Source organism: Narcine bancroftii, chromosome 1, assembly GCF_036971445.1.
Source record: "Narcine bancroftii isolate sNarBan1 chromosome 1, sNarBan1.hap1, whole genome shotgun sequence".
Classification (NCBI taxonomy): Eukaryota; Metazoa; Chordata; class Chondrichthyes; order Torpediniformes; family Narcinidae; genus Narcine; species Narcine bancroftii.
The window spans coordinates 99,714,202-99,733,838 of NC_091469.1; the positions used below are offsets into that span (position 1 = coordinate 99,714,202).

A 19,637-nucleotide genomic window follows, 5' to 3' on the forward strand; every position below is an offset into this window, starting at 1 on the left:
AATAACATAAAGATAGTGGGCCTTAAGGAAGATGAAGAAGGCAAGAATATGAGGGAGTTTATAAAAGATTGGATCCCTAAGACCCTAGGATGCCCAGAACTACAGCAAGAAATGGAAATAGAAAGGGCACATAGAGCATTGGCCTCTAAACCACAACCACAACAAAAACCAAGATCTATTGTAGTAAAATTCCTAAGATATACTACAAGAGAAAAGGTACTGGAGAAGACAATGGAAAAAGTAAGAGAGGGCAACAAACCACTGGAGTATAAAGGGCAAAAAATCTTCATTTATCCAGATATAAGCTTTGAACTCCTAAAGAAGAGAAAGGAGTTCAATACAGCAAAGGCGATTTTATGGAAGAAAGGGTATAAATTTATACTAAAGCATCCAGCGGTATTGAAAATATTTATTCCAGGACAACAAAACAGACTATTCTCGGACCTAGAAGAAGCACGAAAATTTGCAGAACAATTACAAAAATAGACTGAGGGATGAAGACGGGTAATGAGAGTAAAAATGAACACGATTGATATGTATGTGGGTAAAGAGGTATAAGAGTGAATAGATAAAATGTGCATACGTGAATTAGAGGAAAATATAGATAGTATAGACAAGAATGAATAAGGGAAGGTAATGGAATAGAGAGAATAAGGAGGGAATTAAAAGAGTGACCTTTGTTACATATGAAAAGTGAAATCTTTTCTGGGGAGGGCTGGGTGGGGAGAAATAGCGGTCACTGCAAAATCAGTTGACACTTGCGAGTGAATTCGCAAACCCAAATGGAGAGGGGAGATGTGGTTGTCCGACAAGGGATAAAGGACAACTCAGGAGGGGAAGGGGAGATTGGGGATAAAGAAGATATAAATATGAGAATAAGGAAAATGTTGGATGTTGTAGGAATGTTGTCTTATAAAGAGTTGAAAATAAGAAAACAGAAATGGAAAAGGAGGAAAGGTAATGATGGAAAAACGGAAGGAGAAGATAAACAAAGTATAAAATGGCTACGCTGAACTATATGACTTTAAATATTAATGGAATACATAAACAAATTAAAAGGAAGAAACTACTAAATTTACTGAAAAAGGAAAAAATTGATATAGTATTTGTCCAAGAAACACACTTAACTGAATTGGAGCACAAGAAATTAAAGAGAGATTGGGTAGGACATGTAACAGCAGCATCATATAATTCAAAAGCAAGAGGAGTGGCTATATTAATTAGTAAAAATGTGCCATTTAAAATAGAAGAGGAAATAATAGATCCAGCAGGGAGATATGTTATGATAAAATGTCAGATATATTCAGAGCTTTGGAATCTACTTAATATATATTCACCTAACGAAGAAGATCAAAAGTTTATGCAAGATATCTTTTTGAAGGTAGCTAATACGCAAGGGAACATACTAATAGGAGGGGATTTCAATCTGAATTTGGATCCAAATATGGATAAAACGGGGAAAAAAATTAACAGGAAGAACAAAGTAACCAAATTTATAATTAAATCAATGCAAGAAATGAATCTTGTGGACATATGGAGGAAACAAAACCCAAAAGAAAAGGAATACTCATACTACTCGACTAGACATAAAACATACTCAAGGATAGACCTATTCCTGTTATCAGCCCACATTCAAGGGAGAGTTAGGAAAACGGAATATAAAGCTAGACTATTATCGGACCACTCACCCCTGTTATTGGCAATAGAGCTAGAGGACATCCCTCCAAGAATGTATAGATGGAGATTAAACCCCATGCTACTTAAAAGACAGGATTTTAGAGAATTTATTGAAAAACAATTAAAAATGTACTTTGAAGTAAATACGGAATCAGTGGAAGATAAGTTTATACTATGGGACGCAATGAAAGCATTCATTAGAGGGCAAATAATAAGTTATGCAACCAAGATGAAGAAGGACTATAACCAGGAAACAGAGCAGTTGGAAAGGGAAATAATAAACATAGAAAAAAAATTAGCAATAAAGGAAGATACAACCAAAAGAAGAGAATTGGCGGATAAAAAAATAAAATATGAAACATTACAAACATATAAGGTGGAGAAGAATATAATGAAGACAAAACAGAAATATTATGAACTAGGTGAAAAAACACACAAAATCTTAGCATGGCAGCTTAAGACAGAGCAAACTAAGAAAATGGTATTGGCAACAAGGAAAAAAGACAAACAAATTACATATAATCCAAAAGAAATTAAGGAAAACTTCAGAGAATTCTATGAACAATTATACCGAACCGAAAACGAAGGGAAAGAAGGGAAAAAAGATGAATTTTTGACTAAAATTGAACTACCAAAACTACAAATAGAGGAACAAAATAAATTAACAGAACCATTTGGAACAGTAGAAATACAAGAGATAATAAAAAATTTACCAAATAATAAGACACCAGGAGAGGATGGACTCCCAATAGAATTCTACAAAACATTTAAAGACCTAATAATACCGCCCCTCCTGGATGTAATCAACCAGATTGATGAGACACAAAACTTACCAGATTCATGTAAAACAGCAATAATTACAGTGATACTAAAACAAGGGAAAGATCCACTCTCACCAGCGTCATATAGACCAATATCTCTGCTAAACACAGATTATAAGATAACAGCTAAACTATTAGCGAACAGATTAGCAGAACAGGTACCGAAAATGGTAAATTTAGACCAAACTGGATTTATCAAAAAAAGACGCACAACAGACAATATTTGTAAATTTATTAACTTAATTCATGCAGTAGAAGGAAATAAAGCACCGGCAGTAGCAGTTGCTTTAGACGCAGAGAAGGCCTTCGACAGAGTAGAATGGAATTACTTGTTCAAAGTATTGCAAAAATTCAGTTTACCGGAGAAGTATATTAATTGGATTAAAGCATTATATAAGGGACCGTTAGCGAAAGTGACAGTAAATGGACATGTATCAAAGCAATTTAACTTAAGCAGGTCAACGCGGCAGGGATGCCCACTATCACCATTATTGTTTGCGCTAGCTATAGAACCACTAGCAGAATCGATAAGAAGAGATAATAATATAAAAGGAATAAAAATAAAAGACAGGGAATATAAAATCAGTCTGTTTGCGGATGATGTGATAGTGTACTTAACAGAACCAGAACTATCAATAAAAGAACTATATAAGAAATTGAAGGAATATGGAGAAGTGTCGGGATACAAGATAAACGTAAATAAAAGTGAAGCAATGCCTATGAATAACGCGGATTTCTCAAAATTTAAGGAGGAATCCCCATTCAGATGGCAAACGCAGGCAATAAGATACCTAGGTGTGCAAATAAACAAAAATCTAGGCCAATTATATAAACTCAATTACAATCCACTAATGAAAAAATTACAGGACGATTTAGAGCATTGGAAAGAGCTACCACTAACACTGATAGGAAGGATAAACTGTATTAAAATGAACATTTTTCCAAGGATACTATACTTATTTCAGGCATTGCCAATACAACTGACAGAAAAATTCTTCAAAGAGTTAAAGAAAATAATAAGGAGATTTTTATGGAGAGGGGGGAAACCGAGGATAGCACTAGATAAATTAACAGAATGGTATAAACAAGGAGGCTTACAATTGCCAAACTTCAAAAATTATTATAGAGCTGCACAATTAAGGTACCTATCAGATTTTTATCAAACAAGGGAAAAACCAGACTGGACGAGACTAGAATTAGATAAAATAGGGGAAAAGATACCTGAACACATATTATATAAATGGGACGAAAAATTGGTACAACATAGAACTTCTCCAGTATTACACCATCTCCTCAATATATGGAAGAAGATTCATGTAGAAAGAAATAAAATAAATTACCAAATACCAAAACTAATATTGACGCAAAATAAGCTACTCCCTTTTACAATAGACAACCTTGCCTTTAGAAAATGGGAAAAAAAAGGGATTAAAAGAATAGAAAATTGTTTTTCAGGAAGTAGATTCTTATCCTTTGAACAAATGAGAGATAAGTACAATATAACTGGAGATACAGCGCTGGCATATTACCAACTGAGATCCTACTTGAAAGATAAATTAGGAAACAACTTGAGTTTACCAGAGGGAAGTAACCTTGAATATGTGATTACAGATACAATGTTAATCAAAAGATTTATAAAAAATATGTATATTAAACTGCAAGAAAAGGAGAATGAGGAAACAAATGGTAAAACTAAACAAAAATGGGAACAAGATTTAAATATAAAGATAAAAAAGGAAACATGGGAGAAGTTATGCTCTGGAACGATGAGAAATACAATAAATACGAGGCTGCGTATGATACAATATAATTGGTTACACAGACTAAACATTACACCGCAAAAGTTAAATAAATGGGACCCAACAGTATCTGATAGATGTTTTCGATGTAAAAAAGAAAGGGGAACAACAATTCATGCAATCTGGACATGTGAGAGAGTAGAAAAGTTTTGGGATGATCTCAATCAGATATTAAATAAAATAACAGAAAACAATATACCAAAGAATCCAGAGATCTTTCTCCTAAGTAACATAAAAAATAAAGAATTTGGAATTGACTTGGAAGATGCACAAAAAAGATTTGTCAAGATAGCCCTAGCCGTAGCAAAAAAATGTATTATGTCAACCTGGAAATTGGAAGATAATTTGAAAATACAACAATGGTATATAGAAATGAATAAATGTATTCCATTAGAAAAAATAACATATAGTTTAAGAAATAATATTGAAATATTCGAACAAGTATGGGAGCCTTACATTAAATACAATAGCGAAAACCTACCGGGAACAAACATTACCTAAGTTGATGGAAGGAGAAGAAAAGAAAAGAATGGACTCAGTAGAATTTCTGGTGTATTTCTGTTGAATGACAACATTGTCTAACTGAATTAATGCAACCTAGATTGTATACCTAAAATGGATGAGAGGGGGGGGTGGGGGGGTGGCTTGGGAGGAGGGAGGGGGGAGGGAGAAAAAGTCACTGTAAATGTGTGGAAAAGAAAAAGTGTATATCATGGCTATTGTGATTTATGGTGTGAAAAATAAAAAATTTAAAAAAAAAGGAAACAGCTGCGCCCGCCGGAGCTCAAATGCAGTGCCTTTGACCAGAGGTCCTGGCGCTGTATTTGGCCATTCGCCATTTCCACTACTTCCTTGAGGGCAGGCTGTTCACAGCCTTCACGGATCACAAGCCCCTCACTCAAGCACTGGCGATGGCCAAGGATCCGTTGTCCACCAGACAGCAGCGCCACCTCTTGTACGTGTCTGAGTTCACAACCGACATCCGACATAGGACCAGCAAGGACAGTGTAGTGGCGAATGCACTCTCCCATCCAGCCATCAACACTCTCGTGCTTGGCCTGGATTACGAACAACTGGGTCAGGCACAGAGGAACAATGCGAAGACTCAGGCCTTGTGAACTGCCATCTCGGGCCTCAAACTCAAGGATGTCCGGGTGCCCAACAGCCCGGATACATTGCTCTGCGACGTCTCAACAGGCAAGCCGTCCCCGGTGGTCCCGCTGCACTGGAGGGCAAAGGTCTTCAGTCTGATCCACGACTTCGCTCACCCAGCAGTAAAGCCAACCGTGCGGATGGTCGCGGAGCGGTTTGTGTGGCACAGGCTGAAGAAGGAGGTGGCAGAACTAGCCAGGAACGGTACCAGGTGCCAGACCTCCAAGGTCCAGCAACACACACGAGCCCCCATCCAGAACTTCGACCCGGTGGTTCGCAGATTCCAACACATTCACGTTGATGTCGTTGGGCCCCTGCCGGTGTCCAAGGAGGCTCGTTACCTCCTCACGTTGGTGGATCAGGCCACAAGGTGGACGGAAGCCATCCCGATTAAGGAGGCCTCTGCAAAGATGTGCACCAAGACTCTGGTCAGCCAATGGATTGCCCGTTTCGGAGTCCCAGCGCACATCACTAGTGACAGAGGGGCGCAGTTCACATCTGCCCTGTGGACTCAGATGGTGAAGCTCCTGGGGGGGGTCAAGCTCCACCACACCACAACATACCAACCGCAGTCCAACGGGTTGGTGGAGAGGTTCCACAGGCACCTGAAGGCATCGCTTATGGCCAGGCTCTCTGGATCAGACTGGGAGGGAGAACTACCCTGGGTCCTCCTCGGGATTAGGACGGCACCCAAGGAGGACCTGCAGGCTTCAGCAGCGGAGATGGTCTATGGCACACCGCTTTCCCTGCCAAGTGAGTTTTTCGGCCCAGACCCTGACTCCACAGCCACTGACAAAAATCTGCTGGCAGACCTACGCAGGCGACTGGCCTCCCTAGCTCCCTTACCCCCGGCATGCCATGGCACCCGGCCGTTTCATCTCCCCAAAGAGCTCGACTCGGCCCAGTTTGTTTTCGTGCGGAGGGGACCACAAGGTGCAACGCTGCAGCGACCGTACGAGGGGCCATACAAAGTCTTGCACCGGTCCGGCGGAACCTTCACCCTAGATATTGGGGGGAGAGAGGGATTTTTTACGGTGGACTGCCTGAAGGCAGCCCATCTGGACTTATCACAGCCGGTGCAGACGGCTGCGCCCAAGCACCGGGGCCGGCCGGAAAAGCGACAGGACGTGTAGCCAGTTCTGGAGGGTGTTGTGTGGCAGTGCACATCCTCATGGCGAACTGGTGTATCACCATGTGGCAGGGCAGCCATAGGGAAATGGCATCATCAGAGGTTTCTCTCTGACTCCAGCATCCCTTCCAGTGCACACCCTGGGCAGCGATTATGATGTCATAATGCACCAGGTGACTGAGCTCAAGGTGCCCTTAAAGGGGCGTGCTGAATTGGAATAAAAACTGTTGTTAACGACCCTCAACGTGGTGGCTGTATTTCTCCCACTGCTCACACTGCCACAGAGCCCATATTTACAGTATGTTGGTTTGAAAATATGAACAACTCTCTGAAAGCCTATCCTATTGGTAACCCTCAGATCCATTTTTGTTTTGTATTGAGATTTACATTTTCTTTTTGGCATTCTCCTAATTTCTTTAATTTTTTATTTTCTTTCATTGATACTTTAGGGTAGGGTTGGTGGGGGAGGGGGTGTGTAGGGAGGGAGGGAGGGTGGGAGGGATGAGGGTTTTTCTATATTTACCATATTTATACTCATTTTAATTTTATTGATTATGTATATATAAATTATTTTTTTTAAATTCTCAAATAAAATGTTCAAAATTATTTCTTCCATTTTCTCTCATTTCTTCTTCATTGTATTTACAACTTCCAGTACCTTATCAGTTTCTTCTTTCATCTCTACAATTTCAGCTTTAACCTCCTTTAATCCCTCTTTACACTAATCTGTTTAATTATCTTTATAGATAACTCCTCTACGTTGGTCTGAGGATTAAATTTAATTTCTTCCATTACCTCTTCTTCTTGCATCTCTTCTTCTTGTATCCCTTCTTCCTCTTCTTTCTCACCTTCAGCTGATGAATCTCCTGTTGAGCCAAGTTGAGGTCCCCGACTTTTCTTTAGGAGGTTGTTGCACTCCCAGTAGTGCTTTGGGCTTCGTTGTGCTGCACATGCCCGACTTCTCGCCCATGTGTGGTTTACTACTGACGCCATCTCTCCGCATTAGCGGCTGAGTGGCAATGGCAGGAGTCCCCTCAGAAAGCTCAGCAGGTTGGGGGGAAGAGTGGAGTCCAGCACCCTGCTTCATTATCAAGGTAGGCCTCGATTTCTTTTTTTTACTTGCTTTCCCATCGATTTCCAAAAATCGTTACTATTGCTTTTTCTTCTTTTTTTGGAGGCATCATGAAGGTAAGATAAAAAGGTTTAAATACACTTTAAAATTGTTTTTAAATTTTAAACAGTGTTTATTTAAAACTTTTTTAACTAATTTCCCAAGAGAGTCAGGAGCCTACATGTTGATCCTATGGCATCATGTGATATTCCCCCATTCATGTGTTTGTCTTGAGTCTTTTTAAATACTGTTCAATTCTCAGTTTGCTATGTACTTTGTCTCTATGATATTAACGTCAGATTTCTGCTATTACAGCTCTGATTTTATGCAGTTTACTCGAAGTCATTCTAGTTCTCCTGCAACCAGGGACAGATCCCTCAATCTAAGAAAGGTTAGTGTGAAGCAGCTAGTTGTGAGGGCTGGAATATCGTACGTTTATACATAGTGCCCCTCTTTCAGTTTTCAGCCCCATCTTTCATCTGCCAGCACCACCAGGCTGAGGAATAGCTTCTTCCCACATGCAGTGAGAGTGCTGAATAAGCAAAGGAACTGCTCACACTAACCATCTGAGACTCTCATATTGACAAAATAATATTTATTTATTTATATGCATACTTGTCCTGCATCTTTATTGTTGGTTACACAGTATTTCCCCCCTTGTGCAACATTTCTGTATTTAATAACTTAAAATGTTCAAAAGAGAATTCTTAGAATTCAAGTTCTTGTTGGTCTCAATTTTTCTCCTGCATTATCATGTTGTATAATTCAGCACAATGTTGGAGGGCTGACAACTTTATCCCAGCGGTGGGAGGGATTTCTATCTTGGAAAGTGAGCAGGAGAAACTATTGCCAGTTCAGGTATACTTTACTCCGTGACACCTCCAATAGGACAAGAGATCGAACTATACGATGCAAAGCTACGTTTACCGAACTAGACTGCAGCCTCATAATGTAGCATGGGTTCACAAAGTATATCCGTGCAGCCACTGTGAGGCAGTACTTACAAGCTACTGGTCCTCTTTGTTTTGAGCTTTTATACTCTGCAGTGTATTTCTATTTTTTTAAATGCATTATTTGCCAATTTCAATTTAAAGAGATACTGTAGCCACGCGCTACTCAAAAGAAGACACACACACGTAGTGTAGTCAGGTTAAGCTCTGAGTTTTATTAGGGCTCAGGCCCGACTTTTATACTTGCACTGTTCCCACCATGGCTATCCTTTGGCTGACGTCATAACATGCATAACAAAAGCGGGTTTCCCGCGCACGGGTACTTTCCTGCATAACAATGCCCTTCTTCCCTGCATACTGTACCTGTCCCTGTCTGTTGGATGCGCAACAAGGCCAGTGCCATTTTGGTATCACTATCCTTTAAGCAGCCCTTGCCGTTCACCCGCTGGGTTTGCTTGTTGGGGTCAGTGCTGCTGCGCGGGCTCTTGGCCTTTAGTTGTGCTTGTTGCCTGGAGCAACAGCTCAATCGCTGAGGGGGCAGGCCATCAGATGACCGTCCACCCTCCAGCACTGGTGATATTGTCCTTGTTGCCCAGAGGCAAAATCTATGCAGCTTCGGTGGCCTGCCTCTTCAGCATGGTGCTGGTGTCTCAACCGGGCCCACCGGGTCCAAGTGTGCTGGCTTCAGCCTGTCTGTGGTGAAGACCCCCATCTTGCCTCTGACCTCCAGCTCAAACGTGGCTCCGTTGTTGCGGATGACCCGGAATGGACCCTCATATGCCCTCTGAAACAGTGGACAATGTGGACCCTTGTGATTGAAAGCATACTTACAGTCCTGCAGGTCTTTTGGTATGTTGGTCCTCGCATGAAAGTGCCTGGAAGGTGGAATTGGGGCCAAGTTTCCGACTCTTTAGCATGCTGAGAAACACTGCAGAATCATTCTGCTGTCTGCCTGGAGATAGTGCGAATTCTCCAGGGACCACCAGTGGAGCTCCGTAGACAAGTTCAGCCAAAGAGGTGTTGAGGTCCTCCTTGAGTACCGTGTGGATGTCCAACAGCGCCCAGTTTAGTCCTTGGAGTCTGGTCATAAGCACGGTTTTGAGGTACTTGTGGAAGCACTCCACCAACCCATTGGACTGGGGGTAGTAAGCTGTTGAGTCATGCACTGGGCACCCCACAGGCTGGTTGAGGTTGGACCACAGACTGGAGGTGAACTGGGGCCCTCTGTCAGATGTGATGTGGCACGGTAACCCAAACCATGCCACCCAGGACAAGGTGAGGGTCCTAGCACATGAGATTGTGGACGTGTCTGCCAGTGGGACTGCTTTTCCTATTGAAGTGGCCGACCATCATGAACAGATAATGTAAACCCTGGGATACCAGAAGGGTCCTACTATGTCCACATGGATGTGGTTGAAATGCTGAAGTAGGGTCTTGGTGTGCTTGGTTGTTTGGCACTGCGTTCATACCTTCGCCCACCCACTGACCTGTTTCAGCAATCCATGCCATATGTATTTGCTGGCCACCAGCCAGACCATAGTCCTGATGGATGGGTGAGCCAGTCCATGGATGGAGTCTAAACCTTGTCGTCTCCAAGCCGCCAGGATGATGGATCTGACCTAACCGGTGGCCATGTCACACAGCAGGGTGGTGTTACCTATGCCGACTGGGATGTCCTGGAACTGCAGTCCTGTATTGGGGCATCTCCTCATCTTTCTGCTGCGCCTCTGGCAGTGCCAAAAGACCACTCCCCTCGATAGCACATGGATATGTTGCCTGGACAGTCCTTGCAGAAGACATGTCTTACATCTGTGGTTTACTCCGAGATGTAAGACCGGTGTCATTGCTGGCGGGCCGACCACGGTCCGAGATCTTAGCCAAGGTGAAAGTCGGGCTTGTGATCTGTGAAAGCCATGAAGGAGAGGCCCTCTAGGAAGAACCTGAAGTGGCAGAAGGTAAAGTGCAGTGCCAGTAGCTCTCTGTTGAAAGCGCTGTTCTTCAGTTCTGGAGCCTGCAGATGTTTGCTGAAGAAAGCCAGCCGCTGCTAACTTCCTTTGATCTGCTGGTCCAGAACTCCATTGATTGCCATTCGTGAGGCATCCATTGTCAGGGCCATTGGAGCATCTGATTTGGGATGTGCCAGGATAGTGGCATCTGCCAGGGCTTCTTTGGCCTTAATGAAGGCTTCCACTGACTCCTCGTCCCAGGTGAAGTCCTTTGCCTTACCTGCCATCCAGGCGAACAATGGCCACAAGATCCAAGCAGGTGAGGGGATGAACCTGTGATAAAAATTGATAATTCCCACGAACTCCTGTAGTCCCTTGGTCATGTTGGGTCTGGGAAACTTCCACTTTATTGGGTAGCGGTGTAGCTCCTTCCCTGGTTATCCTGTGGCTCAGGAAGTTGATGGCCTCCAATCCGAACTGGCAGTTGGCTAGGTTGATCGTCAGGCCAAACTCACTCAGTTGGGTGTAGAGGTTGTGGAGGTGGCCATATGCGCCTGTTTGTTCCTGCTAGCCACCAGGATGTCATGCAGGTACACGAAGGTGCCATCCATGTCTCGGCCCACTGTGTCCGTGAGTCGCTGGAAGGTCTGTGCAGCGTTCCTTAGCCCAAAAGGCATTCGGAGGAATTCAAAGAGTCCGAATGGGGTGATGATGGTGGTCTTGGGGATATCATCGGGGTGTACCAGAATCTGATGACATCCCCGCATGAGGTCCACCTTGGAGAAGATTCTTGCCCCATGCGGGTTAGCCAAGAAGTCCTGAATGTGTGGCATAGGGTACTGAACCAGTGTTATGGCCTTATTGAGCTGGTGGTAGCCACCACATGGTCTCCAGCCCCCTGTTGTTTTGGGAGAAGCCCATTGGCTGTTTGACTGCCATATGATGCCGAGCTCCTCCAGCTTCCTGAATTCCTCCTTGGCCAGCTGGAGTTTCTCTGGAGGAAGGCATCTTGCCCTTTCATGGAGCAGTGGACTTTGGTCAGTATGTGGTGGTGTACTCCATGTCGGGGCATTGTCATGGCGAATTGGGGGTTGAGCCCTGCAGGGATCTCAGCCAGGACCCTGGCGTATTTGTTGTCCGATCGCTGTACAGAGTCGAGGTGGAGTGCTGGGAACCTGGCATTTTAGAGGGGGAGGGTTTGAAAAGTCTTGGTGTGGACTAGTCTCCTTCCCTTGAGATCTACTAGCAGGCAGGGTGGGCGCTCAGGAAGTCTGCCCAAAGGGTCGGCTGTTCCACTGTGGCCAACGTGAACACCCTTGAGAAGAGGCTGCCTCCCAACTGCAGATGGACCTTGTGAGTACCTGAGGTCTACATCGTGCTGTTGTTGGTAGCCTTCATTAAGGGGCGACTCCCTGTTCCTGGTGTCCTGTCCTGACGGGAGCAGGATGCTGACCTCTGTTCCTGTGTCCACGAGGAAGCATCGTCTGGACTGGTGGTCCCAAACATACAGTAGGTTCTCTTGGAGCCCAGCCATCAAGGCCATTAGCAATGGCTGGTCCCAGTGTTTCCCTGATTCGTGCATGGTGGCCTGCACTGGCAGGCTCTCTGGTGGTAGAAACACCACTGGTCATCTGGATCACCTCCTCTTGGGCGTTGCCATTCTCTCAGTGGCTCAGCACAGGTCTGACTGCAGAGTTTAGTGATGAGCTCCACGGACACCGGCACTCTCCTGTTTCCACAGAACGTCCGCTCATGCTGTGACTTTCCGGGGGTCACTGAAATCCGTGTCAGCCAGGAGCAGTTGGATGTCCTCAGGCAGTTGCTCCAGGAATGCCTGCTCAAACATGATGCAGGGCTCATGTTTGCCCAGGAGTGCCAGCATCTCATTCATGAGGACTGACGTGGGGCCTGTCCCCTAGCCCATCCAGGTGGAGCAGACGTCCCCCTCTCTCACGACATGAAAGCCCGAAGGTCTCAATCAGCAAGTCCTTGAAGGTGGTATACGTGCGTGCCTTCTGATGGGGGCTCCTGGATGAAGTTGGCCACCGGCCTGCTGTGTCCTGGTCCAGGGCGCTAACCATATGGTAGTACTGGGTGGATTCTGCTGTAATTTGCCAGATCTGGAACTGTGCCTCAGCCTGGTCAAACAACACGCATGGTTGATTCGTCCAAAACGTTGGCAGCTTGAGAACGACTGTGTTGACTTCTGCTTGTTTGCTCATCACTGGGTTTAGATGCCAATTGTAGCCATCTCTACTCAAAAAAAGATACACATAATGTAGTCTGGTTAAGCTCTGAATTTTATTAGGGCTCAGTTCCCGCTGTAGGCCCCCCCTTGGCTGACATTACAACATGCATAACAGAAGCAGGTTTTCCGCGCGTGGATACTTTCCCGTATAACAATGCCCTTCTTTCCTGCGCGCTGTCCCTGTCTGTTGGCTGAACAGTAAGACCAGCACCATTTTGAGGTCACTGGCCTTTAAGCTGCTCCTGCCATTCACCTGCCAGTTCGCTTGTTGGGGTCAGTGTCGCTGCACAGGCTGTTGGCCTTTGGTTGTGCTCGCCGCCCGGAGCACCGTGTGGATCGCCGCCGCAGTGGGCCACCACAATAATTGCATTTATATTAGCACATTTCATGATCTAAATCATTTAATTATGAATTGAATACATTTTCCAATGAAATTGCTGTTGAAATGCAGAGAACACAACTCCAATTTTTCCACAGCATGGTGCACACATAAATGCATATAATGGCCAGATAATCCATGGGTGATCTGCTTGATAGTTCCTTATGGAGACATAAGGAACCACAGTAAAATCCCTGATATGCAACTGGCAACTTCAAGCGACTGGGAGAAAAAAATCCCAGAAAATAAATGGATGTAGTGGGCCGAGTGACCTCACGGTTAGATGGACCGAATTACTGCCCCAGTTGGTTGATACAAGAATGCGTGGGTCCCCCTTCCCTTCTCAGAACAAGCTCACATTTGGCAATACATGTTGCCTGCAAGATGTCACTGCCTCCTGGTTGCACATCTCTAAGCAGGCAGTGACTCCGTAATGTGCTGACGTCACTCCCATAGATCAGCGCGCTCCAGACAGGAAGTGGGTCATCCCCTAAAAGTAGCACAAGAGATTCAAATAAAGTTACTGGTTCACACTTGTGTTGAGTGGATGTATTTCATTTCAGTAGCACTGCTGTTAGCAGCCGCTCCAATGGTGACCCCAAAGTTTCCAATGTCTTTGGAACCCATCTAGAATGCAACAAAATACAGGATGCTGCCACTACTACAGTTGCAACAGCTGCAACCAACGCTGTGGGTGTGCATTTGTCACCCTTCTGGGTAACCAGCCCAGGAATTGGTTACAACTGGCCGAGTCACAGTTCCAGGTCAGAGGCATTGTCTCGGAAGACACCAAGCTCTGATACGTTGTCAGTGCCTGGATGCCACTACCACAGCCAAAGTAAGCTCCATCATGGAAAATCCTCCAATGGATCGTAGGTACCAACAATTCTGGCATTTCCTCCTCGATTCCCTGCAATTCAGCTGGCATGTATACACTGTCCGCATCCTGAATATGCAAGGCCTGGGTGATTGAAACTCCTCTGAGATCATGCACAAAATGGTGGCTTTAGCAGATGGGAAGACAACTGTTTCTTGTTCGAGGCCCTGTTCCTTTCCAAGCTACCGGTGCATGTTTCCTCAGCAATATCAGACATGGTCTTCAGCGCTCCACACCTGGTAGACAAGGAAGCAGACAGATCTTTTCGCACCCCGCAGCAGAGTTCAATAGACATGAAACCGATCTACACCTTTGGCTTAGCCAGGAAACAAACAGGCCAACCACCAATAGTGGCCTTGGCAGTTGGCACACATAAAGGCCTACTCTACCTAATGGGACAAGGAGGAATTTCCTAGTCAACCAGGGTACAGAGATAAGCCTCATCCCACTGACGTACTTTGAGCTCAAGCACAATCCCAAGGGCCTCCCCCTACAGGCAGCCAACGGCACCTCCATTCCAAGCTTCAGCATCCGTCTGGTTAGAATTCATGCTGCAGGAAATGTTTTCCGTTGGAAGTGTACGATTGCATTTGTTGGGCAAGCCCTACTTGGGGCCAATTTCTTCCAGGCACACGAGCTCCTGGTCGACATGAACAGATGCCACTTGGTAAACATTCCAGTCATACCCCCCTCATGCTACAGCAACATTCCTTTTACCGTTGGGCATCCACGCTCTAGACAGCAAAGAATGTGCCCTTTTATTGGCCAAGTATCCATCACTGTTGGCGCACAATGGGGGACATCACATTGATGCCATGAAGAGCACCACGCAATCTACCAACTCCCATGGGATTAAATGAAAAAAGTACACATTGAAAAATTAATTTTTTTAAAACTATTTTAAAGTTATTCTAAAGTGATTAACAGAAGAAAAAAAGATGTCACCAAAAAAAGAAAAAGCTACAAAGGTAACATCAACAAAAAAAAATCAGAACAGAAGAAAAAAGAGAAGTTGGGCTTACCGTGTTGATGATGCAGGCCACTGAAGTTGGTTCTGGATCCTCTGGAGCTCTCTTTGTGGTGCCCCATAAAGGTGGTGCCAAAGGAAAAGTTAAAACTGCACCGCGCATGTGCGAAAAGTCGGGCACATACTTTGCAGAGGGGAAAAAAATTGGAAAAAACTTTGTCTCTTAAAGGGCCACTCCGGCGTCTCTACTTTTGAACAGGAAAGTGACACTTCTCCAGTGGAAGAGGACTCAAGAGTGTGGAAGTGAAGAAGAAATGTCAAGTTCAGAAGAAGAAAGATTCAAAGGCAAGAAAAAGATTTTTTAAGAAAGAAATTAATAAAATTGAAGCTAAAATAGATAGACTTTCTGATGCATTGGAGAGTAATTTTTAACTTATAACTGCAGAATTGAAGCAAGTCAGAACAGATATGAAAAAATTGATAAATAATGTTTCACAAAAAGTTGATAAATTAGAGGAGAAAATCCAAGATGTACTTGAGGAAGTACAATGTATTGAAGAAAGATCAAATATAAATGAAGATACAATAAGTAGTTTGATCTCTATGAATGAAAAATTGCCTGAGAAAGTTGACATTTTGGAAAATTATGGTAGAATAAACAATCTTAAAATTGTGTGAATGTCTGAAGGCAAAGAAGGTCCAATATATGGAGAAGAACATTTTGTGAAGATTTTAATTGAGAGAGCTCATAGATCCTTGAGATCAAATCCAGGTCCTAACCAGAGACCTCAATCTATCCTGATTAGATTTTTAAACAACCAGGATAGAGAGAGAATTCTTAGTGTAGTGATGAGAAGAGCTGGAACCATGCACCTTTGAATTATGAAGAGGATAAGATTTTTTAAATCCAGATCTGAGTCGAACTCTACTGAAGAAAAGAAGAGATTTTAACCTGGTTAAGAATGTTCTATATGATAAAGATTATAGATTTATTCTCCGTTTTCCAGCTACACTAAAAGTATTTCTGCCAGATCAACAGATAATGATTTTTACAAGACATGTACTGGCTGAAGAGTATGTAGAAAGCTTTTCTAAAATTCAAGTAACAGAAGATAAATGCAATACATCTGATGTATAAAAGAGTGGGTGTTATTCCCCCTTTCTTATTTTTCTTTATTCTTCTTCTTGATGGGTGAAGAAATCTCATATTGTGAAGAATTGTTGGTTGAATAGAAAAGATTTTTTCCCCTGCGGGGGTTGGGGGATGTGTTGATTGATTTCTGGTGTTTTCATGGTTTGACAAGTAAAATGGAGGGTGGTAATTTTTGATCTGTTTACTTTGAATAATTCTTATGTTTTTGGATTGCGGATGTTGATATTCAGTACCAAATTAATTTGTGGGAATTCTTCCTGGATAGGAGTGATGAAAAGGAACTTTCTAAAATTTATAGATAATGAAAATAAATAAAGCAGTTAAGATTATGAGTTTTAATATTAATGGGATTAACAGGAAAATAAAAATAAAATATTTTGTCTTGTATTAAGAAATTGGGAGTAGATATCTCTTTTTTACAAGAGACTCATTTATTTGAAAAAGAATATTTGAAATTGAAAAGAGAGTGGGTTAATGAGGTAGTTTTTTCTTCATTTAATTCTAAAGCTTGAGGAGTGGCAATTTTATTTAAGAAAAAGTTACCAGTTAAAATTCAAAATGTAATGACAGATCTGGCAGGTAGATATATAATGGTAAATTGTCAAATATTCTCTGAGGAATGGACTTTGTTAAATATATATGCACCATATACAGATGATCAGAAATTAATGCAAGACACCATTTTGAATTTAGCAGATGTCCATGAAAATATTTTAGTTGGATATTTTAATTTTTGTTTGATCCTTTGCTGGATAAATCATCAAGAACAATAGTTAAATCAAAAGCTGCCAAATTGTTATTATTTTAATGAAGGATTTAAATTTAATTGATATATGGAGAAAGATACATCCTATAAACAGGGACCATTCCTCTTATTCTAATAGATTTGATGCATTTTCTAGAATTGAATTTATTTTTTGCTTTTGCTTTTGGCTCAAAATCAATCAAGAGTTTTGAATATCAACTATAAAACAAGAATATTATCTGTTTGTTCTCCATTGTTGATTGAATTGGAATTTGCTGAAAATTAAAACTCAGAATATAGATAGAGATTAAATTCTTTATTATTGAAAAGGGAAGATTTTTGTTCTTTTATAAGACAACATAGAGAATTGTTTTGTGAATTATAAGATATACTTAAATATTTAAAAAGGAATATATGAAAGTTATAGATAAATTAGAAAAAGAAAAAACAATATTGGAAAAAGAAATTCAAAAATTACCTTCAGAGAACAAATATATGTTTAACTAATAAGAAATTATAATACAATACAATGGTAACATATAGAACAGAGAAAATGATATTACAGTCTAAACAAAAATATTATGAACTAGGAGAATGATCCCATAAAGCCTTAGTTTGGCAATTAAAAGCAGAACAGACCTCTCAGATAATTAATGTAATAAAACAGAATAACGTTGAAGTGACATTTAAACCACAAAAAAATTAATGAAACATTTGAAGAATATTATGAAAAATTATATACATCTGAATTGTTACATGAAGTGGCTATAGATGAATATTTGTCAAAAATGTATTACCAAGATTAACTGAAGTAGGTAAAATGATTTAGATAATCTTTTCACTAAACATGAAGCCTATGATGTACTTAATTGTTTACAAATTGATAAATCTCCAAGAGAGGATGGGTTTCCAGTTGAATTTTTCAAAAAATTTAAAGATTTATTGATTCCTCTATTTATGAAGGTAATAAAACAAGCTTTTAAATTATATTATATTCCAGAAATTTTTAACAGCGATAATTAGTTCCATTAAAACCAGCTTCATATAGACCTATATCATTATTAAATGTGGATTATAAAAATTATTAGTGAATAGGATTAATGATTATCTTCCTGAATTAATAAATATGGATCAGACAGGTTCTGCTAAAAATAGACAAACTTCAGAGAACATAGTAAGGTTATTAAGTATAATTCACTTAGCACAGAAGAGAAAATATTTGAGTGTAATAGTGGCTTTAGATACAGAAAAGGTTTTTGATAGGTTAGAATGGGATTTTTATTTAAGGTTTTGAGTAAATTTGGTTTTGGACTGAATTTTATAAATTGGATAAAAGCTTTATATAAAAAATCCTAAAGCCAATGTAATAATAAATGGACAGATGCCTCAATCTTTTAATTTGACTAGATCGAGTAGGCAAGGATATCCTCTGTCTCCAGCTTTGTTTGCTTTGGCTAAAGAACCACTTGTACAAAAGACTTGAACTGATCAACAGTTGAAAGGATTTGTAATAAAACAGATTGAACATAAAATTTGTCTATTTGTTGATGATGTGTACGTGTATTTAATTCAGCCATGATTATCATTAACTTGACCTTATAAGCAGTTGTTAGAATATGGAGAAGTTTCAGGATATAAAATAAACTGGGATAAAACTGAAGTAATGGAATTGGTACAAGGAGATTATTTACAATGTCAAAATGAAGTTCATTTTAAGTGGACAGATAAGATTAAATATTTAGGTATATGTATTGATAATAATTTGAAAATTTTATATAAATTAAATTATATTCCATTATTTAAGAAGATAGATTAAGATTTTAAAAAGTGGGTGAATTTGCCTATCACCTTAATTGGAAGTGTTTATTGTATTAAAATGAATATTTTTCTGAGAATTCAATATTTATTTCAGACTTTATCTATCACTATACCTCAAAATGTTTTCAGGAGTTAAATAAAGTTAGGAAATTTATTTGGAAAGGAAAAATTACAATAAAATTATTAGAAAAATTAACATGGAAATATGAACTTGGAGGATTGAAACTTCCTAATTTTAAAAATTATTATAAGGCAGCACAACTAAAGATGCTTTCAGGTGCATTCTCCACCAACAATACACCTGCAGAAGCAGATTCAGACCTGTGGAATGGTCATTCAGGAGGCAGCCTAAAAGTGCAGCATTGGCCACCTGAAAAGGACAGCTGCACGGGAGGTGCCTCAGAGCGCACTCCGCCTCCTGTCCCTTTGGGTTGTCAGCGCTGGAGCTGCCAGTGCGGGATGACAGCGCTGGCTGCCCAAATCCTGATGTCCCGCACTGGGAAGCAGAGGCAACGGGGAGGGGGTCTGTCAGGAGCTCACCAGCTGATTGTCATCCCCTTAGCAGCTGCTTTCAGGTGGCTGCATTCAGATGCCTTGGGGGACTTCAGTTCTCTGGCAATTATCCCTCTCAGAGGAGGGTTGGAATGTGCACCTCCGAGGAACCTCCCGCTCTTTCAGGTGACTTCCTGACAGCCCCATAAGGGTAGAATACGCAGCTTTACGTCGGGGTATTTTGGCCACCTGAAAGTGCCTTAAGATTTCTTATTTCTTTGTTAGCCGAAACTAAACCATCTTGGGTGGAAATTGAATTAAGTAAAGTTGGAGAAACTATATCTGAAGAGTTCATTTATAAATGGGAACTACA

The 19,637-nt window shown here is 41.5% G+C and overlaps 1 protein-coding gene across 21 annotated transcripts in view; it reads left to right on the forward strand.

Annotated features, from left to right (window-relative positions):
- pole3 (polymerase (DNA directed), epsilon 3 (p17 subunit)) overlaps positions 1-19,637 on the forward strand; it is a 143,542-nt gene that overhangs the window by 35,776 nt on the left and 88,129 nt on the right. For 17 of the 21 annotated variants that reach the window (XR_011356329.1, XR_011356328.1, XM_069933509.1 and 14 more), the window contains one exon: positions 8,005-8,080. Coding sequence is in view for 19 of the 21 variants with exons in the window: in XM_069933509.1 (XP_069789610.1) it covers positions 8,005-8,080 (76 nt within the window). In the remaining 2 variants the exon portion in view is untranslated. Of the gene's footprint in view, positions 1-6,782; positions 6,926-7,233; positions 7,673-8,004; positions 8,081-19,637 lie in introns of those variants that run through there. The other 4 variants (XM_069933528.1, XM_069933539.1, XM_069933558.1 and 1 more) reach the window with 4 other exon arrangements.